Source organism: Onychomys torridus, chromosome 14 (genome assembly GCF_903995425.1).
Source record: "Onychomys torridus chromosome 14, mOncTor1.1, whole genome shotgun sequence".
NCBI lineage: Eukaryota > Metazoa > Chordata > Mammalia > Rodentia > Cricetidae > Onychomys > Onychomys torridus.
Genome location: NC_050456.1, coordinates 563642 through 585699, shown reverse-complemented (window position 1 = coordinate 585699; position 22058 = coordinate 563642). Strand labels below are relative to the sequence as shown.

At 36.8% G+C, this 22058-nt stretch overlaps 1 protein-coding gene across 1 annotated transcript in view; it reads left to right on the top strand.

Moving 5' to 3' along the window:
• LOC118595154 (B-cell receptor-associated protein 29) overlaps positions 1 to 21105 on the top strand; it is a 42375-nt gene extending 21270 nt beyond the window's left edge. The window contains exons 7-8 of the mRNA XM_036205403.1: positions 15494 to 15594; positions 20077 to 21105. Of these exons, the coding sequence (XP_036061296.1) occupies positions 15494 to 15594; positions 20077 to 20112 (137 nt within the window). The 3' untranslated portion in view covers positions 20113 to 21105. The remainder of the gene's footprint in view (positions 1 to 15493; positions 15595 to 20076) is intronic.
• Positions 21106 to 22058: the final 953 nt, after the last annotated feature.

Here is a 22058-nt window from a genome sequence, read left to right as displayed (position 1 = left end):
TCCAAAGATAGGGCCAGCTCCAGACTAGGACAAGCAACAGATGGAACAGCTGGTCAGACCACCCACTAGGTGCCTGACCCCCTGAATTAAAGTAAACACCCTTACAGAGACACAGCCTGTCTCCTAGACCAAGCTCCTGTCTCCTAGGTGTACAGCTTTGCTTCTTGTGCAAATCAAGCTCATATCTCCCTTCTCTCACTGCCCTAGAGCAGCTTCTTAGAACAAAAGGGTTCATACCAGTTGTTTCAAGCTGTGATGCAAATTGACTGGCTATCAAGTACTCCTCCCCTACCCTGTCAGAAAATGGCAGCATAGGAAATTAGAGGCATTTTTATTTTAGTGATTTAGAGACTTCTTTACCTAACTACCTGTAAGATTGTAGTTTGAACACATTTATGATAGACTTGCAATGTTTCACCTAACCACTTTATAAGAATATCTTTTGAGCACATAAATTCCTTTTCCAATTTATTCCAGGCCTTATCTGACCCCACCTCCTCTATTCACACCCCTTTTGGGTTCCAAATGAAGCTGACATTCATGGCTTTGCTGGGGACCTTGAAAGTCTTGTGTTGTATTATAAAAGACTTAACTGTTGATGAGGTTGTAGACTGGTTCCTCAAGAGAACATTAAGCAATATAACTATATAACAATAGTTTCACTTCTTCTGAACAATACATGACTTAGTCTACACCCCCCACCACCAAAATGCTTGAGTAAAGAGAGCTAAATGCATACCAAATAAAGAAATGTTCTAAGGGATAAGGATATAATCAATGAACACAGTTCTCTAAGTGTGCTGATAAACTTAAATTGGCAGAAAATGGATGAAATCGTATTACTGTTTTGAGTGGGGCAAAGCATATGACTGATGGGTTTGTTAGTTGATATATCATCCTAGGAAGCAGTAAGTGATGGTGAGAAAATGTTGAGTCCCCTAAGAAACAAAGAATGATTTAATAACTTAGTGTTTGTTTTGTTGTATTTCCTACCTAGGTATACATGTTTACTAAAGACCTTCATGATCTTCATGAATATATCACCTTATAAAAGACTTATTTTTATTGCAAATATATGGACAATGAATGACTTTTAGTTTAAATTATTCTCTATAGTACTTTTATTTATGCAGTGAAATGTTGAAAGCTTTGTGGGTGGGTTTTTTGTTGTTTGCTTTTTGTTTCTTGTTTGTTTTAATTCTTTTTCAAAGACCCTGCTAAGATAACCATTCTTTGCTTGAAGTATTTGACCAATTGACTCCATTCCTAACTTCACCTAGAAAGTCGATCTTTACTATTAGAAGTTATTTAACTTTAGAAAAGTGTGAGGAAGGACAGGGTAATCTTGGTCACGTTGTTAAATCTCTTTAGGGAACAATATTTTCCTCTGTAAAATTAGGTAATAGACTAATCTGAAATGTCTGTTATGTGGGTCCAAATAATGTAATTAAATAAGAGTGAATATGGGAAATATCTTCATTGGTATTCTTTTGACCTTTAAGTTTTTTGTTTTTTGTTTTTTTTTTCATGAAAGAAAGCTTTCCCTTTCTCCAAAACATAAATCCAGCAGGTGGTTAATTAAATATTTATGACTTCAGAAAGATGTTTCAAGCAGTCATTAGGGCAGGACCTGGCATGTTTGATCCATCTGTTAGCTATTAAATCTTCAATGTTGAACTCTCTTGGGTGGAGTGTTAGAAGGAAGAGGATGTGTGCCAGAAAACAAAATGACTTCTTATTACTGTATGGTTGCCTATGCAGAACATCTGCTGAACCCACTGACTTGGAATGATACAAGTTCATGAGAGGAGAATTGATTTGAAAAAATAATCAGCATGTTCTTTTCATTATTATTCTATTAGGAAAATAAAATTGAGACTAGATCTATTCAGCCATTTCCAGCTTTTAAGAGTGTTTGCTTTTACAAAAAAAAAAATAAAACCTGTATCTGAACATATTGTCTAGCATATCTACATATTTCTAGTACTATATAAAATAATATTCACCTAGCATACCTGTTTTTAACCTTTCTTTCTAACTTTAATTTATCCAAGCTTTGCATGTACATCAATTTAAATGGTAATTAGAAGATTACCATAAAAAAAAAAAAAAAAACAGAAGGAGCAAGTCCTTTCTGTTCATTGGTCCCTTTCTTGTGATACTTGCTTCATGTTCTTAAATGATTATGGTGGTTATTTTTTATCTTTCCATGTAGAATATCATCTTTTTCTGCTTTCGTATGAAAGATGAAACAAAGAAAAATGTCTTTCTTTGTTTTTTGAAATGGGGTTTTACTGTGTTGCTCTGGCTATCCTGGAACTCTCTCTAGACCAGGCTGGCCTTGAACTCAAGAGATGCAGCTGCCTCTGCTTCCTGAGCACTAGGATTAAAGGTATGCACCGCCACTGCCTGACTTATGTCTTTCATTTCAAAAAACTCTGTTTCTGACTTCTACTTTCATGAAAAAATTTATAATTTGTACTATATTGCATTATTATAACTAATAACTATTCATCATCATTCTGAGCAATCTCCTAAGCTCGTTTTTAGATTCCATGTTTTCTATTTTTGTTTACCTTCTTTTTGGTGGAGTATATCATCTAAAAGCTCTCTGAAGAAAAAAAATAGTTAAGGGGTAAATAATTTAATGAATGAGTCAAATTGAATGAAATATTGATTTAGCCTCTCACCTTTGGTTATAAACTGTTTGATCTTAGAATTTTGAAGGGGTTGTGTCTCTAGTTCTGATAGCCATTGTTTCTATTGATTATAGCTAGATTTCATCCACTCCCTGGACTTTTTGTTTTGTGAGAACTTTAGCTGTTTTGTTTTTTTCTGTGATGCTGGCAGTCAACTAGACACTTGCTCTTACCACTGAGCGACATCCTAAACCTTGTTTTGTTTTGCCTTTGGGAGACTTGTGAAATCTTTTCAATATCTCCAAAGATACAGAATTCCATCTGGAGAGATCTAGAGGAGGCAGAATCAACAAGAGTTGGGGTATAAGGAAGAGCAAAGGGTTAGGAAGACTCTGGTTATTGTTCAAATCTTAAGTGGTCTTTAAATAAAAAACCCAAAGCCAGATATCAAGGTGAAAGCTGAAAGATCAGAGAAGCAGAATACCCAGCCATTAGTTCTTACCTCTACAAAATCCTCAGCCTAAAGAGAGTGAGTTTCTGTTTCCTCACACCTTATATACCTTCCTCTGCCCTGCCATATTACTTCCTGGGATTAAAGGCGTGTATGCTTCCCAAGCAAGGGCATGAGATCTCAAGTGCTGGGATTAAGGGTCTGTGCAACCACTGACTGACCTCTGTGTCTAATCTAATGGCTAGCTCTGTCCTCTGATCCTCGGGAAAGTTTATTAGGGTACACAACATATCACCACATTTCCTCTTTTTTGTCTAAAATAAAAAAGAAGGTTATAACTAATATAAGAAAAACTATATAAAATATGTACAATAATTACATACAATATATACAGTCAAGAATTACATTAACAATATCCAGTCCATTAACATTTGACAAATTCAGAGAAAATACTCATTATTTATCCTATTTTGGTGAGTCAACAACATTGTACCTAATTCACTTTCTATCCTAACTTTTATTACCAACCAAAAACTATCTTTTGATGTCTGTCAAACTTACACACTTTATATACATCTTTCGTGAGTTTCTTTTCTGAATTTGTTAACAAAGAAAACTATCTAATCGTCAACTCCCTCAGAGACCTAAGAAGGAAATAATATTACCTAATTAAGCATGAAGTACAAACAAGCAACTTGCAAAAAATGTGAGAAATGACATAAACAGCTGGCTGCCTAGACAGTCACCAAAGATTTCTCTCCAGCATTGGGGCATCCATCTTCAGCCTACAGACCTAGCATATCTGACACACTCATCTGTGAAGCAGGATTTTCTAAAGGGCCTTCCTACCTCATCTTGGCAAGGTTCATCAGTCCTTTCTTTTGTGTCCTCCTTGTTCATTTTGGACAGCATACTGTCAGCAGTCAAGGCAAGGGTACATTCTTGTCCATTGGCTAATTTTTGCCAGAAAGAAAGTAAATTCCATATGGAGTTTCTTCAATGCCCATCATGTTCTCTGAAGTAGATTGATGCTGCCAGGAGCAGACATGTCTCATAGTTGGAAAAAAAAAAATAAGAATCTGTTATTAAGACATCTTAAATGCCATATTCTGTAGATCTCTGAAGTGTTTGAAGATGACTTCTAACTAAAATATATTTCTGTTTGACATTGAAAACATACATTTAAAAAACTACAAGTTCTATTGTAATGACTTGTTTTATTTTATTTTTTTAAGATTTATTTATTATGTTCACAGTGTTCTGCCTGCATGCCAGAAGAGGACACCGGATCTCATTATAGATGGTTGTGAGCCACCATGTGGTTGCTGGGAATTTAACTCAGGACCTCTGGAAGAGCAGCCAGTGCTCTTAACCTCTGAGCCATCTCTCCAGCCCTATAATTACTAACTAATAACTTGCATTTCTTTATATCCTAATAAGTTGATAATAATAACTTTCAAAGACTAGAAAATTACATTATATTGTTAAATGAGTTGCATAGGTATAATACCTTGAACAAGATTAGAAGTATATTTACAGTATTTTCTAACAAAATCAATCTCAAATTTGTATAAATATACATAATTTGTATACAACATACAAAAATCCAATCCAATGAAAAATATTTAAAACTAGTAGTTGCTTTCTAAAAGTAGATCAATAATTACCTTTTTATCTTATCATCTCTATATCCTCTTTTTTTTCTTTTCAGAGTAGATTCAATAATCTACCTTTTATCTTATATCTATATCCTCTTTTTTCTTTTTCTTTTTTTTTCAAACAAGAACTCTAAATCTAATCTCCTTTGTTTAGACTTTTTCCTGACCACTAACAATAACTTGTAACCAATGACAATCATCCATAACCCATTGAATGACCAAAAACCACCCATCCCACCTCTTGGGAATGTGGATGTTATGTTCTTAAAATTACTTCCTGCTGTCTGGGGGCAAAGGCATCTTTAGGGAATACTGAAAAAAAGAAAATTTGGGTTAATTGTCAAGTCCTGGGAGAGGTAGCTGTATCATTTGTTGTCCAGTCTCTGCATAGTCGGAAAATACAGGACTTGTCTCAAGTCCTTGCTTGAGTAGTCTGTGAGGCTGGATCATCTCAGCTAGCCACCTCGAGATGTCCTGAGCAGTTTGTAGTACAAAGCCAATCTTTGGGTGGTGTTTGTCATCTTAGTGGCATTTTCATTTTCCTGATGAAATCATTCTTGTGGGATCCTATCATCTCTTTGGAGACTTCAAAGATCACATTGGGTCAGATTATTACTGTTCTTGGTAATTTTTTTCTGGGTAGTTCTCTTCTTCTTTGGATGCTTGCTTGTCCAAAGGTCTTTAAATTCTTCAAGGTGGTTGTTTTTCTTTTCCGGAAAAGACATAAACAAACCCCTTCCCCAACCCTAACCTTGGGGAATTTCCAAACCTAATCCTTATCAAATTTCTCTGCCCAGACATCACTTTCTGGGATTAAAGGCATGTATGCTTCCCAGACAAAGGCATGAGATTTCAAGTGCTGGGATTAAAGGTGTGTGCCACCACTGTCTAATCTAGTTGCTGGCTCTGTTCTCTGATCCTCAGGAAAGTTTATTAGGGTACACACTGTATCACCAACACTGGGTTTTTAGTTTATTGACCAAGATTATTTTTAACCAAGCTAAGGATCACAGGATTAGTAGAGTCCTTTATTTTTCCAAGCAGGGGAGAAGAAATAATGTGTTTGGTAATAAATATGCTGAGTTTGAAGGATTGAAGGACCATCTGCATACTGTAGTGAAAGTTTCCAAAAGGGTTGAAAATACGAGTTTGAGGCTCAGAAGAAAGGCCATCTCATATTAGAATCTAGACCATCATGCATCCTTACAGCTAATAGCTAAATTGGGCAATTGATAGGAATGCCAAGATTGCTTTGGGTCAGAAGAAGTCTGAATGTAGAACTCTGACACATAAATTGAAGACTACACTTGAGAAGACAGAGGAGAGATTTTACATAGTGACTGTTCTACTTGGGGTTATTTAATGCTTGAGACCCCTAAATTGCAAGAGATAACTATGTTCAGAATGTATAAATAATATTAAGTGTTACTGTTGCTCTAGAAGATTCTTAAAGACAGAACATAATATGTAAATATAAAAATAAAATTTACTTGAGATCTTACTTTTTAGAAGACATTTTGAAATGGCTGACAGGAACAGCATTCATGAAAAAAGATCAATAGGAGCTGGAGTAGGTTAGGTATATGAAGAAACTACAACCTATGAAGTAAACATTACTGCTCAACTGCCCCACCTTGTACTACTTCCACAATGTGGTATTTTCTTCAGAACAAGGTTGACAGTGGTTTCCTTTCACTTTCCCCTTTCCCATCTTGTTTCATACTCTTTATTATTGATGAGATTATTGTCAAGGGTAAAATTTATTTGAAGACTTGTATTTAAATTTTATTAAGTCTTCTCATAAAATCATTTTCTTTGGAAAGATTGACCCAGCTGCCCTGTATAAAGATCAGTAGCATCTTCTTATGCTTGGTAGAGTGCCCTATAATTTCCTCCACAGTTTATATCTAGAAACAGTTCTTGAGATGTTGAAGATGAAAGGGCTGCCTCTTGGAAGACTACATAGTGAAAAAAACAAAAGCAATCAACAACATGTGGTCTTGGTTAAGCTTTTACTGGTGCACATACAAGACAGTTCCCTGGATGCTGTGAAGGGTACCAAGATGAGTACTTTGAGAAAGCCAAACAAACTCAAATAATAAAATTAAAAAGTAAGGAAATAGTTATTAAGCCAAAATAAAGGTATAGTGTCAGGTCATGTGTGGTGGTTGAATGAGAATGGCCCCATAGGCTCATCTGTTTGAATACTTGGTCCCCAGTTGGTGGAACTGTTTGGGAAGGATTAGGAGGCATGGCCTTTCTCTGGCCTCACTATGCTCTCCTTTTTGGATTGAAATGTGAGTGCTCAGCTATTCCTGCCACTATACCTTTGCTTTGCCATCATGGATTCTAACCCTCAGAAACTAAGATCACTTAAATACTTTCTTTTGTAACTAACCATTGTATGTAACAGTCTTACTAAATAAGAAACACAGAGACAAATGCAGAGTTAAAAGCCCAAGAGGTCAGAACAGTAGCTAAGAGCTGAGACTAAAACCCTTTCTTACCCTTCCTGTTGCTGCTGTCCTTCCCCTCAGAAAGAGACCAACTTCCTGTGTGTCTGTCCTTTTATTGACTTTCTGTTCTGCCTTCTCATTGGTTGTAAACCCAACACATGACCTCCTTGTCACTGCCTGTCTGCACAGACCTCCAGGTCTTCTATGGTTGGTATTGAGGTTTAAAGGTGTGTGTCCATGCTGGCTGTATCCTTGAACACAGAGATCCTGCCTGTCAAGTGATCGGGATTAAAGGTGTGTGCCACCACCACCACCCGGCTTCTGCTGTGGCTTGCTATTAGCTCTAACCCCCAGGCAACTTTATTTATTAACATACAAATAAAATCACATTTCAGTACAAATAAAATATCACCATAAATGTTGCTCCTAGTGTTTCACCAAAGCAATAGAAAAGTAAGACAAGTGAAGCACAATAGAGAGTATAGTTGACTCTTATTGACACCACTGTGGGAAAATTTAAAGGAAAGAGTTACCATTTTACCTGAGTTATCAGGATGGGAAGGATCGGATAAGCAGAAATAGCCTAGGAATAGCTTCCCCTGCTTTCCAAACCTTTCATGAAGTAAAGTTGAAAGCCCTTGTGACCAAGCTTATAGTTTATATCTGAGTAGGGATATGAGGATGGCAAGAAAAGTATAGATACTATTTGCTTAGTAACTGAGCCAAAAGTAACACTATTATTATTATTATTATTATTATTATTATTATTGGTTTTTAGAGACAGGATTTTTCTGGGTAGCACTGACTGTCTTGGAACTCACTCTATAGAACAGGCTGGCCTCAAACTCAGAGATCCACCTGCTTCTTCTGCCTCCTGAATGCTGGGATTACAGGTACGTGCCACCACCACCTGGCCTAAAATTACTTTTATTACTTAGCAACTTAAGCTTATTTACTGATGTTTCTTTCATATATGGAGCTTGCAGTGAAGCTTATTTACTCCATTTGAAAGCCTGTTTATCAGTTCCCTGGCCCAGAGTACCAATAATTTTGTCCACATGGATAATTGTCTCCAAAATTCCAAAGCACTGTGTTTCTCATACCCCCACTTCACCCCCCAGAATTTAAGGACACTGAGAGTCATGCAAAGAAACAAATTTTGTTCTTTGTAAATTTAGTCTTTATAAGAAAAAAATATTTTTTGTTTTATTTATTAATGTTTGCTCTGTAGTGTAATTTTTTTGTGTAGCTTTGTCTCTTGTAATGTCTGGCTCTTCTTGCCAAGGAAGCAGTCTGCTAAAGTATGTCCACTTTAATCTCTCTACCATTAGTTGGGCTAAAAACAAAACAAAACAAAACAGGCGTTTTGTTGTTGCTGGTAGAGGTGGTTTTGTTTGTTTAACCATGGTTTTGCCTCTGCACTGTTTCACGCTCTGTGGGCTCCTTGTCACCCATGCAGCAATTCAGGTTGTACAATGTGGTGTGCAGCGATCTGACCACCAGCACATCTCCAGTCTTATCATTTAAATTTTACATTCCTTCATTGTTATCTTAGCTTGTAGTTAGAACAGTTGCATCTCATTAGTTTTTAATTTTTGCTCCGTTTTGCAGATCTACCTGTCTAGAACTCTTAAGCACAAGCATAAATTAATTGATGCTCATCATTCTGTCCCAAAGTTGCCATTTCTAGGAAATGTCCCCTGAAGTCTCTCCCTTTAAGTACAGTAGACTGCCTTCCTTCCATGCCATCCATTCCTGCACAGTTACCAATAGTGCACTCTGGAGAAATTACTGATTTTATTTTATTTATTTACTTATTTTATGTGTATAGCTATTTTGTCTTCATGTATGTCTGTGCACCACGTGCATGCCTGGTGGCCTCAGAAGCCAGGAGAGGGTATCAGATCCCTGGAACCTAGAGTAACAGATTGTTGTAAGCTGCAATTTGGGTGCTAGAAATTGAACCCAGGTCCTCTGGAAGAGCAGGCAGTGCTCTTAATCACTAACCCATCTCTTCAGTCCTTTACTTCACTTTTTAATAAAAGAGTTTATTATAGGCTTAGGAGTAAGAGCTTAAGAGGTTGGAAACAAGTAGAACCCATGGATAGGAAGAGTGAGTCCCAAAAGAGGTGTGCCACTGAGGGTTGTTGTCCAGGAGTCAGTAAGGACTTTCTGACTTGAGGAATGGGGCATGAGCTGGTAGTCCAGTTGATCCACCGAGGAAGTGTTTTATCACTCCATCCCAGGTGTCTCAACTGAAGATTGAATTGTATACTAACGTATCTTCCAGGCAGTTGGCAAATTATAAATGTTTCTCCTGAAGACAAGTTCAGTCTGTAGCTGCAAGTTCCTCCTCTGGCTGCCCACCCCACCTCCTACCCAGGGTTTTATTCAGCCTTTTTCTCTAAGGACATTACTAGGGGTATTTCTTAGGGATCCACTGTTTGAATAGTCTATGCCTTGAACTAATAAAATACTCTCTTTTTCATTTGTAATATCATTCAAAACTATAGAAAACTTGATGCAACATTTTATTTAAAAATTCTTTTTTTAACAAAGAAATTCAGGTCATTTTGATACATTTTATTAGCCCCTGGTGAGGGCATATGCCTTTAATCACAGCACTAGGGAGGTAGATCTCTGAATTCATCCTGGTCTACAGAGCAAGTTCCAGGATAGCCAGGAATACACAGATAGACCTTCTCTCAAAAAACCAAATAAAAGATTGGGGATTTAGCTCAGTGGTAGAGTGCTTGCCTAGCAAGCTCAAGGCCCTGGGTTCGATCCTCAGTTTAAAAAAAAAAAAGAAAGAAAAACAAAACAAATAAAATAAAGATAAATTCTTAGTTACTTAGTACTTATAGCCTACTGACGTCTAGACAGTCCTGTATATATGATGTATTGGATGAAGACCCTTGCTGCCAAGCCTGATGATCTGAGTTCAATCCCCAAGATCCACATGGTAGAAGGAGAGAACACACTCCTACAAATTATCTTCTGACTTCCACATGTTGTGAGTAGTGGCACATAGGACCCCTTCTCCCATTACACACATAAACAAAGTAAATAAATTAAATTTTTTAATATGTTTATTCTCCGTGTGTATGTGTGCTTTTGTATACTATGCAACATGTGGGAAGATCAGAGGACAATTTTGAAAAGAGAATTCTTTCCTTCCGCTCGGGCATGAAACTCGACAGAGAGCAGCTTTACCCAATGAACCATCTTGCTGGCCCTTATCACATTATTTCAATAGTATATGCTATAATGTTTTATCACTTATAATGCTAAACTGGGTCACCTGGCTGAGAAAGTGTCTTGGGTCTGTCTGCTTTAAATGTACTACTTCTGTTCTCTCACCATAGAGTAATCTTCAAAAGGAAACCACCATTAACAGACCACATTTAAATTTGAGGGATTGTAAGTATTGTATCATCTTGAGAGAATCCACATAGTCTAGTCTTAATTACTTCTATAGGGTCTGTCTCTTCTCTCCCATTTATCTATTATGTCAGTGTGATCTTGAGAGTAGTCATGTCATACTCTGAGGTATACTTTAATGCTACTTTTTTGTTGTCTATTCAGTGCCATGTAAGACTCTTTGGATTAGCTCCTATGTCCCACTGTATGTATTCCACTATGGAAGCCTATTTGTTTTGTTTAGATTTTTAGAGCTTTTCCTTACTTTCTGTACTCTGATACTCAAAGACAATCTTAAGAATGTTTTGCTTCAGTACATTTCCATCAAAATATTTCAAATATTTCTGTTTGCTTTGTGGTTCAACAGCTCTTCTGAATGTCTTGGTTTGTGATTTAAGGGACAGTTGTGCTTATCTTTTTGAAACCTAGATACCCATCAGATGACTAAAGTAACCTGTTATATTATTTACCTGACATTTCTCATTTGTACACAAAATAATACCTCAGATATTTATACTCCTCACTTATCTGTGTGGAAGCACCTACCAAGTGGTAGGCAGTGTTCTGGATGTTCAGTGGGTAGTTCCCAGGCTAGTGAGGACACAGTCATCCTCCAGGAATAAGTGCAGTGGTGGAGCTTGCTATGCATTAGAAGAAGGATAACTTCTTGATATTTTAAGGATGATATTAATCAGCCAAATAACATAGGAAACAGTAAGGCAGGGCAGTAAGGGTAAAGGTCATGAGGATGCTTGAATAAAACATGCAGCTGTAACAAAGAAAGTGGCACTTTGGAGGTATAGCAAGGAGTTCATTGCAACTGGAGCATCAAATAAGATAGAGGAGGTGAGAGGTGAGCATCAGCACAGAAACCACCATGAAAGGCAACTGTTGGAGGGTTTGAAAGTATGAGAGTGGCCACTTTTGTTAGCACTGTAGGCAGTGAATTAAAGCAGCTAAGCGACCAGATGAGGAATCCATTCCAGTAATATAAGAGGTAAGGAGAGTGGCCCAGTGATGAAATGGAGCGTAGAGGTTGGAGAGGTGAGAAGGAAGGAGAGTGAACAAACCTTATCAACAGATGGGCGTGAGGTTGAGAGGACTGGTGTTCAGTGAAACAGTGACTAAAACAGACCTCACCTATACAGACCTGACAGATAAGTTACATTAAAAAATAACTGCAAAAAAAAAAAACCCACCTGCATTAAATCCAGCAATTGTTTGTTGATAAAAGTAGTACATGTGAATGTCAAATAGTGAATAGCTCCAGGATATCATATGCTCAAGTTCTCAAAAATAGAACTAAAGAAACCAGCACTAAATATATAGAATTTTTTTCCAAATAAAATATGTTCTCCTCTGGCTCAGATCTTATAATTATTGTACAACAGCCCAACTTTATCTGTTTTGCCAGTGCCTCCAAAAATATTTTTTCCCATTTCCTGGCAGTGTTTAGCTGGTGGTATCTGTTATCTCTGGTAGAAATCATAGTGATATACATTTGCACAGTTCATTAGTCTTACGCTCCTGCCAGTGTGCAAATAGCTGTAAGTTCAATACTTGGAAAGATCACAAATGTTTTGGCTTTCTTATGTCAGTTTATACAAACATGTTGACTTATTAATGTCACTATAACACTAGTTACTTTCTCTGTTAAAAGTAAATGTACTTTAAGGGGTTTTAGTGACTAGAATATACTCCAGCTTCTAATTGAATCTGGCCATTCTTGGGAAATATCTCAGCATTTCTTTAAAGTTACAAATGATAGCCCATTTTGTAGATAAGAAAATTGAAACAGCAACTTAGATATATTACCTCAAACCTCAGTGGCTGATAATACATATGTCTTTCATATATATTCTATTTCAAAACTGATACAGCTTAAAACAAGCACATTCACATGCCAGTTTATATAATCCCTTGTTTAAAGAACATTCTAGAAGAAGGAGGAAAGCATCCGAAACACAGTATTGTTATTTTTATAAAACAAGATAAAAAATTGGAAACAATCTAAGAGGCCTCAAGACAGTAATAGCTATCCCCAATTAGAGTGAATTTGATTTTTATAAAGTAATTATTCGGTTGGGGATTTAGCTCAGTGGTAGAGTGCTTGCTTAGCAAGCACAAGGCCCTGGGTTCGATCCTCGGCTCCACATTAAAAAAAAAAAAAAAGTAATTATCAGGGCTATTGATGTCCACTGAGATACAAAACATAGTAAGAAACATGTTCACATTGGCCTTATCAGTAGTAGTGAAAACTTTTCCTGCTGTTGTTTTGATAGAAGTTCATGTCAGTAATAAGCAGAAGAAACTCCTGGATTGGCTGTGTGAGTGGTTACCTGGTGTCTTAATGAAGAACGCAGAGTGAGACAGCTTCAGAATAACTATTCTAACTGTACAGAAATTCACTGAGTCTATAGAGTTTGAGTCTGGTTAATTTCATTGTCTAATGTTTTATTTCCAAGGTTTTTTGTGGTAAAGTTAATTAAAATTTTAAAAATGGTAAGGAACTGATGAGTTGATCTCTCAGATGTAGTATATATTCTAAATAATCTATTCAAATCATTAAGTATAAATCATTTTTACATTAAAACTAGCCCTGTGTAGTACACACTCCTGGCCAACTATCCCAGTCCATTTTGGCTGGCACAACAAGGTACTGTAAATCCATTAGCTTATAAGCAACATCAATTTATTTTTCACAGTTTTGTAGGTTGGGAAATCTGAAATGAAGGTGCCAGGAGATTCAGTGTCATTCAGTGGCCTCTTTCCTTGCTCATGGATATGCTTTCTCACTGCCCTCACAGGATGGAGAGGAAGGGATCTCTTTTGTTAGGACACAATCTCATGTATGAGGGTTTTGCCTTCATGATTTATTTCCCAGCTTCACCTTCTATGCTACCACTTTGGTGATTAAGTTTCAGTATGTAAATTTTAGGGAGTAAAAATCATCCAGACCGTAGTATCTTTTTTTTTTTTTTTTTTTTTTTTTAGCTACCATTGTAAGCTAGTCAGATATTATTAGTCTGTAGAATCTGTTTTGATTTTTATATACATAAATACAGGTTCCTAAACATTTTTAGTAAGATCTGAAGATAACACTAACCATGCTTCATATATTCAATGTCTTTTTGGTTGCGCTCAAGTTTAAAACTAATCTTTATTTGTGATTGTAATCCCAATGAAATCTAACTACTACCAAAAATAATAATAATCATCTCTTTCATACATTTACCAAGTAGTAGCATATTAAATTTGTCAAAAACAGTCTTTAATATCTAATTTAGAATGATGGATCCAATGAAAGGAAATTATATATAAAGTTGTACCCAGCTTTTAATATGGGTATTGGAGGTCCTTTACAGCAAACACTTTACCAACTCTCCAGGTTTCTGGAAGTAGACTTTCTGATGACTGTGTTATAATGCCTGAGCACTACCCTGTGCTAGGGAAGTGTAGGGTGAGCTTGGAACATGTGCCAGAAAGTAAAACAATGCCTTTTATTTAAAAAGAATGAAAAAGAAGATGGGAGCATAGTCATTAGAAGTAGGAGCCAGCCTGAAGTTCTGACTGACCAAATGTGGGGAAATTGGAACCTCGATTAAACAAGTTATTGAAAAAATAGGAGCCAGGTAGTGGTGGCACATGCCTTTATTCCCATCACTTGGGAGGCAGAAGCAGGCAGATCTGAGTTTAAGGCCAACCTGGTCTAAAGAATGAATTCCAAGACAGCGAGGGCTGCACAGAGGGATTCTGTCTCCAAAATCAACAACAAAACAAAGAATAAGAAAAAAATAGGAATTTATGATTTATATTGATTCATAGATGACAGATGTGCCAATAGGTGGATGGGAAAGAAAGCCAGTACAGTTTTAACACAGATAAAATGATAAAGTGGTAAAAATTACTAGTTTGCAACTATCACAGTGATTGTTTTAGGCAAGAATCATATATAAGCAGATGCTCAATAGAGGTAGACAGGCTGGCATTTTGATAGAGCAGGATTTTTTTCATAGCCTAATTTATCTTTCCACATATCACTGCTCTGGTTACAGGGGCAAACAATAACAGAAATGGAATGAGTAAAAGGTGGAAATTCTTTGGAAGTGGTGGTTCTATGCATGCAATGGTAAATCATAAATGTCATTTGTGTCATGTTCATATATATGTGTGTGGAATAGATGACCTGAATTCTGTCATAAGGAAACACTAGACAAACCCAAATGAAGATCATCCTATTTTAAAGTGGCCTGTATTCTTTAAAATGTCAGGTCACAAAAGAGAAGATCAGAGTAAGATAAAAGAACTAGTCTAGACTAAAGAAAACTAAAGAAGCATGAAAATGAAAGGGTGATCCACTACTATATCTTAAAGTAGACATGAAGAACAACATATAAAAGAACATAATAATGACTGTTGTCACTATTAAAATATGAGTGGTAGACTACATTAAATGTATTAATATTAAATTTCTCAAATTTAGTAATTACACTGTGGTAGTGTTAGAGAATGCTCTCTTGTTAGAAAATACATTATGAAGATATAAAGAGAAGGGCTGGAGAGATGGCTCAGTGGGTAAGATCACTAGCTGCTCTTCCTGAGGACTCAGGGTCACTTCCCAACACCTACATGGCAGCTCACAACTGTCTGTAACTCTAGTTTCAGGGGATTTGATGTCCTCACATACAGTCAAAACAACAAGCACATAGAAAGAAACAAAGAAATAAGAGACATGTTTTTGAAACTATCAAATGTGTGTGTAGAAAGTGTAACAATATGTAGCATGACATTAACAGTTGGGGGTTGAAGTGTATACTCTATAGGAGTTCTCTACTTGAGTCTTACAGCTTTTCTAATTGATATTTTTAGCCCTTTTTAAGGCACAAAACGATGTGATGACTATGAAGATACAGTCAGAGAGACTTTCAAAAGAATATGATCGACTCCTGAAAGAACACTCAGAACTTCAGGTTGGTGACATGTATTTATAGATTTAAAGATTTTTGAAATAATAATTCCTTAAATAAACTATTTGGATTGCATGCCCTTCACAAACTCAAATAGTGTACTTAATCCTGGCGTTATTAAATAACCAGAGAAGCCAGATTTATTTAAAGGGTAAAGATTAGGCCATTATAGCCAAATGCAAAATAGCTATAATATAAAGAATTGCTAACATGCTAATTTAAAAATATTCCACATATGGTAAAATTTTAAAGAAAAGAATTGAGCTATAAAATAACAGTGTTAAAAAACTGGTTCTGGAGAAAAATGTGTTTCACCATCTGGAATGTTTGCCATATTTGTCCCAAAGTGAGGCCAAGTTTTGAAGTTTCATATCACATTACTCCAGTCTTCGTTCTCAGTATCTTAGAGCAAAGAACTATGGCATTCATATACCTGATTTATACTTCCAAAGTTGTATCACAAATTCTAATTGGTTAGATTGCACTACAAAAGTTGATTTAAAGATGGGGAGAAATCTTGGTTAAAGCAGCTCTCCAATCTAAGCCATGGGTTCTCTTTCTCTGTCTCTAATTTAGCAAGAGTAAGTTCTGAACATTTATCCATATTAGATAGATTTGTCTCTTTTCTCTTCAGTTGTCAACCACGAACCTGAACTTATTTCCCAGCCACTCTTTTTTGAGGGGTGCCAGAGATCAAATCCAAGGCCTAGTGAATGATAGGCAAGTGTTGTAGCCCTGTGCTTAAACCCCAGTACATTTTTGGGTAAAGTGTAGGAAGAACCAGCCTTGGCATGTGACAAGTAGGCATCATCCCCATGTACTCTGGCATCAGTCTTAAAATACCCGTATCAGTCTTCATAGTAGCTTTATGATCCTAAGAGATAATGTCATCCATCTGAATGAAATTCACTGTCTTCACTATAACACTGGAACAATAATAATGCCTTGCTCACTGGAGTGTTGAGAGAGCTAAGTAAAATGCAGGGTGCTTGGTACTGTTCCTGGCTGATGTAAATACTTAAGAAACATAGATAGCTGCTAGCTAAGCATGGTGGCACACACCTTTAACTCCAGCATTTAGATCTGTCTCAAAAAAAAAAAGAGGGGGAGAGGAAAGAAGGAATGAATGAACAAATAAGAATTGTTGTCATCAGTATTACTTCCTTGGTAGTTTTACTGAAAGACTGACGATGTCTCAAATAGCTGCTTTAGCCTTCAGTCATTCAGTCTTCAAGAAGCAATCTAAAACATAAATAATCTTGTTCCCAATATGTAATCTAGTCTTGGGACACTACAGGCTAAATTATGTAGTCTAGAGTAGATGTTTATTTCCATTGGTAGAGATCCTGAAATTGTTGACCTCCTCAGGGCATGACAAGAACTACTCCATGACATACTCAGCATTCATAATGGGAAGACCTCTTGTCTGTCTGAGTAGACTTTACTCCTTCCTATTTGTGAGACCAGGGTCTTCTCAGCCATCATCTTTTTCCACACATTTCGAGAGGAAAGAGTTTGCAAGATACCAGAATTGTTTAGACCCTTAAATGGAAAAAGGAAAACAAAGAATATACCCTCAATCTTTCAGGTCAGTGTCCATAGCTTAATGTCTCCATTATGGTGGCAGTTAATGGTAACAGTTCAATAAGGGTAACTCCTTAACCCTGAAGAATATTTAACAGTTAAGATTTACTCCAGTCTCCTGACTATCCCCAGAAAAACCACTTTAAGCTTGAAGATTCTTTGTTCTTAGCAAAAGATATAGAAAGCTTTTGTAGGTATACTCTGCCTAAGAAAATACGCTGCAATATGTGCAAAAATAGTTATTGTGCCTGCTTTGGGAAAGAATCCCATCCTAGATAGACTAAGTGCCATGTAGTGCAGATTGGAGCCTTATTGGAGTGCATGTAATCCTTAATACCTGTCTGTTTTCTGTTTATAGAATACTGACATTTATTCAGTGTGCTCTGGACAAAGCACCTGGCTTATATATGTGTCAGATTTACTCCCTTGGCAACTCAGTAAGCTGAAATATTTTAGTATCTCTGTTTAGTGGGCAAAGATGTCAAGCATTACAATTTTTTTTTTGGGGGGGGGTTTCGAGACAGGGTTCCTCTGTAGCTTTGGAGGCTGTCCTGGATCTCACTCTGCAGACCAGGCTGGCCTCGAACTCACAGACATCCACCTGCCTCTGCCTCCCGAGTGCTGGGATTACAGGCTGCACCACCACCGTCAAACTCAAAAAAATTTTTTTTTTTTTTTTTTTTTTTATGTGATTAGCTCCCAAGTTACTGAACTAGAAAGAACATTTAAAGCTAGGCATCAGAGTCAGGAAATCTTTCTCCATAGCCTCCATCATGAACTGGGTTCTTCAGCATGTGCTGGTCATCAGTCTGTGTATTCTTGGACCCATCCTCTTTCTGCCCCTGCCCTATCCTATGTGGAAATGCACATTTCCAGAACCTTGCTTTCTGACTCCTGAGCAAATTTAGCTAGTGTGAGGCATTAATAGAACACTGAAAACAGAGAAAGCCACTGATTTCTATTTTCTGCTGTAGGTGACATTTCCTTTCTGACCTCCAGCCCTTCTCTCCCTGGTCACATTTCCAATGGGCAGCTTCCATTTGCTGACCTTTCCCCATCATCCACTCACACTCTCCAACCGAGAGTGGTTGTGGTTTTGTGCTGTTGCTAATGCTTGGGCTAAACCTTTCCACTGTTTTGTGTGCCTGCTGTCTTATCACCTGTAATTCTAACTTCCTGAAGGATCTGTTTAAAGGGTTACATTGTTCCTGTTGTTGTAACCCTCTGAGTCATTTGACATCCAGGTACCTTGACTACTTCCATCACTTACATGAGAGATAGGGTACCTTAATGAGCACCAAACCAGATCCTGTTTCAAAACAGAACTTTTAAATATTTTTAAATAGGAAAGTCTCTGTATAGCCATAGCTATAAGATGCTTCGTTGATTTAGTACATTTTTTCCCCTATCCACCCACCTAGTTCCCATTGTCCACTATGAAAACCTAAGAAATATGCTGAAATTTAGATGTCATTCCATGGACCCATATTCTTGCAAGTGGCTCTTTAATATTCATAGTCTGAACAAGCAAAAGAGAATGGAAAACCATTCTGTAGTATAAAGACGAATTCGCTGGGCAGTGGTGGCGCATGCCTTTAATCCCAGCACTCGGGAGGCAGAGCCAGGCGGATCTCTGTGAGTTTGAGGCCAGCCTGGTCTCCAAAGCGAGTTCCAGGAAAGGCACAAAGCTACACAGAGAAACCCTGTCTCGGGGGGAAAAAAATGCTGAATTCAGCTTGTCCTCATGAAGTTCACTTCTATTGTCACATCAGTCTTAGTAATTTAATTGTATCCTAAGCTTCCTTGGGAAAACTTAAGTTTTTCTCAATTTTATAAAATTGTTATAGTGTGAATGAAACAAGTATGAACAGTTGTTTAGACATTAAAATGGTAGAAAAATTGGTTTCTTTTCCGTAATCAAATCTCATTTTTGCAGCTTTTAAATACAGCTGGGGCCCCTCCTAGTTAAAAGCATTAAATGAATATTAGAAAATGGTCCCTTCAAAACATACATAGTCTTTGTTTATTCTTCTTTGGCCTGGCTGTCTTCTAGAAAAGGGGAAAAAAAAAAAGACTAGGTATTATATGCAGCACAAACCATCAACACTTACTAATTTTTAAATTAATTTTGGAAAATCACCCTTCACATGGGAGATTTGCTCTAAGTGTAATAGCATTTTTATTAAAACTTTGATTTATATCTAAAGTGGTCATGTGTGTATAAAAGTGTAGAAGTAACATGTCACTCAAAATACCTTCTCTCATACTGTCTATTTAATTGCTTAATGTTCTTATAAAAGCATTAATACTCAGTCTTAACAACTAGTGGGCTTTCTGTGTAAAAGCAGTAACATTCTACAGTTCCATTTTCTGAGGTTTCTTCCTTGATATAAACATTTACTTTCTTTTTCAATTTTTTTTTTTTTTTTTGAGCTGAGGATCAAACCCAGGGCCTTGTGCTTGCTAGGCGAGCACTCTACCACTGAGCTAAATCCCCAACCCTAACATTTACTTTCTTAATCCAACTCTATTTTTAGGGTTAATTCCTATTTCATATCTCATTGTTTTTTGTTTTACTTTCCTTCATCTTTTTCTTGCCAAAAATCTTAATTGGGTCTGCCATAGGGAAATTTGAAAAATTTTGTTTTCCTGGGGTAACTGTGAAATGAGAGCAAAACAGATTAATATATGAAAAAAATGAACTTATCAGGAGACTTTACTTTCTCCACCTCTGAATATTTTTCAAACAAAACTCAGATTTTATAGTGTTTTAATTTTTTCGTACTCAATCCATATTTTAAATTTTTAATTCTCTAAAAAATAGACAAAAGACAAATTTTTATAAGTCCTTGTGTCTATGAACTTGTTTATTAATCAATCTTTTTGTTGTTGTTGTTACAGAATCGTTTAGAAAAAGACAATAAGAAAGGCCTGTGAATTAACTTCATAAAAGAAGATTGTGATACACCTTGTCAAGAAAATAAATTTGTTATCATGGTAGTCAATAAAACTTTCAAAATTCAGCCAAAAAAAAAAAAAAAAAACTCTGCTAGCAGCCACAGGTGCACATAGACTATATAGGTACTGATGTTACCAATCTTTTGAAAAAATATAAGCATGTTAAATGCCATATTTACATATTGCTAATAGCATTGGTATATGGTGGCTCTTTACCCATAAAAAGAAACATTCATTAGCCATTTATTTCCCAAAATACATCTGAAGTTGCATGAAACCATTATTAGCCTTGAAAGCTTGATGGGTTTGTCAGTAATAATTAGTGGTGGTGGTAAAAATGATGTTTGAAAGTCGTACTCAGTCAGAAATTTGTTCACAGAGAAATAAGGATAAATAACCACATAGCCACAGTGTTCATAGAAGAGAATCAGAACAATGGAAACAATGGCCTTAGGGTTTCTTAAGCCTGGTGAGTCTATGATTTACTGTACATACGACAGCACTATTGTGAGCTGTGTTTTTGTCACTGTGCTTCTGTACCTATTAGACTGTTTTTATTGATACATGTTTAGTCATATAATCAATATTCTACCTTTTTAAGTTCATCTACTAATAGAATTTATGTCCATTTGTGTAACTGTCATAACATTGAACTGAACTTACGTTACGTTGTGGAATTCTCCACTTACAAAGCTCATTTATAATATCCAAAAAGCTGTGTATTTTATGAAATGAACTTGTGATAGTTATTGATTATACAGGTATTACCTCAGTATACATGCACTGCTATCATACAGATCTCTCTACAATGTTCTATGTTTTCAAAGTTAAATGCTGGTTTTCTTGCAAATATTCATGTAGAGGTAGTAATTATAGTAATGTGATTTGGATTATTTCAGTGTTTAACTGTGAAAAGCCACTTGTCTTAAAATGACTTAAATATAAAAAATAAAATAATAATTAGAGTTTTTATTTCTCTAGTTTTTGTTTTATCTTTTGTTGTTCATTATAATTTTAATGTCAATTTCATACCTAATTCTATATCAGATAAAGGTAACGAGTTAGTGTTAGTTCTACGCAGTGCTGTTTACCTGCTAGGAAAAATCACGAGGCACAACAAAATCCACTATAAGAGTTTATTAGGCCAGGTGTTGGTGGCGCACACCTTTAATCCCAACACTTGAGAGTCAGAGCCAGGAGGATCTCTGTGAGTTCAAGGCCAGCCTGGTCTACAGAGTGAGTTCCAGGACAGGTACCAAAACTACACAGAGAAACCCTGTCTCGAAAAAGCAAACAAACAAAAAAAGAGTTTATTAGGAAAAGGAACGGACAGGAAAGGGTGTGCTCAGGCCTGTTTGAGGGACATGTGGAAGAGAGGGAAGGATACATGGGATCCGCCTTTTATGAGCTTCCCCCTACCCCCATCCCCTCCACCACCCCCCACCCACCCCCCACCCTCCGCACATGCGCATGTGACTACACTACTCATGAACATAGATGATGTGATCATGCTGGGCACAAATTACACTACCACACAGCACACAGATTATGTAGGACATACAGCCCCAGAAATGACTGGCTGTCTGGCCAGCGCATATGTGGTCACAGGGGTATGGCTAGAATTCTTACCATCGGGACTCTGTTCTTATAAAAAGATAGTGGATGCGTGGGGATAGGGGCATTGTGTTTTTCAAAACTGCTTCCAGCTGACTTGGTGGGTGCCGGTTAACTCTTGGGGAGTAGGGAAGGGGACTTCTGAGGTAGCCAGACGTCCTGGGGTAGTGGATTGTTGTCTGCTGCTTTGAAGTCGTCCATCATCTTTCTCAGCTTGGGACTCTGTGGCTGTTTGGGTCTGAGAGGGTACTGGTGAGACAGAGGAAGCTTTGAAAAACAATTTTACCTTGGGGGGCTCCCAGGGTGAGGGA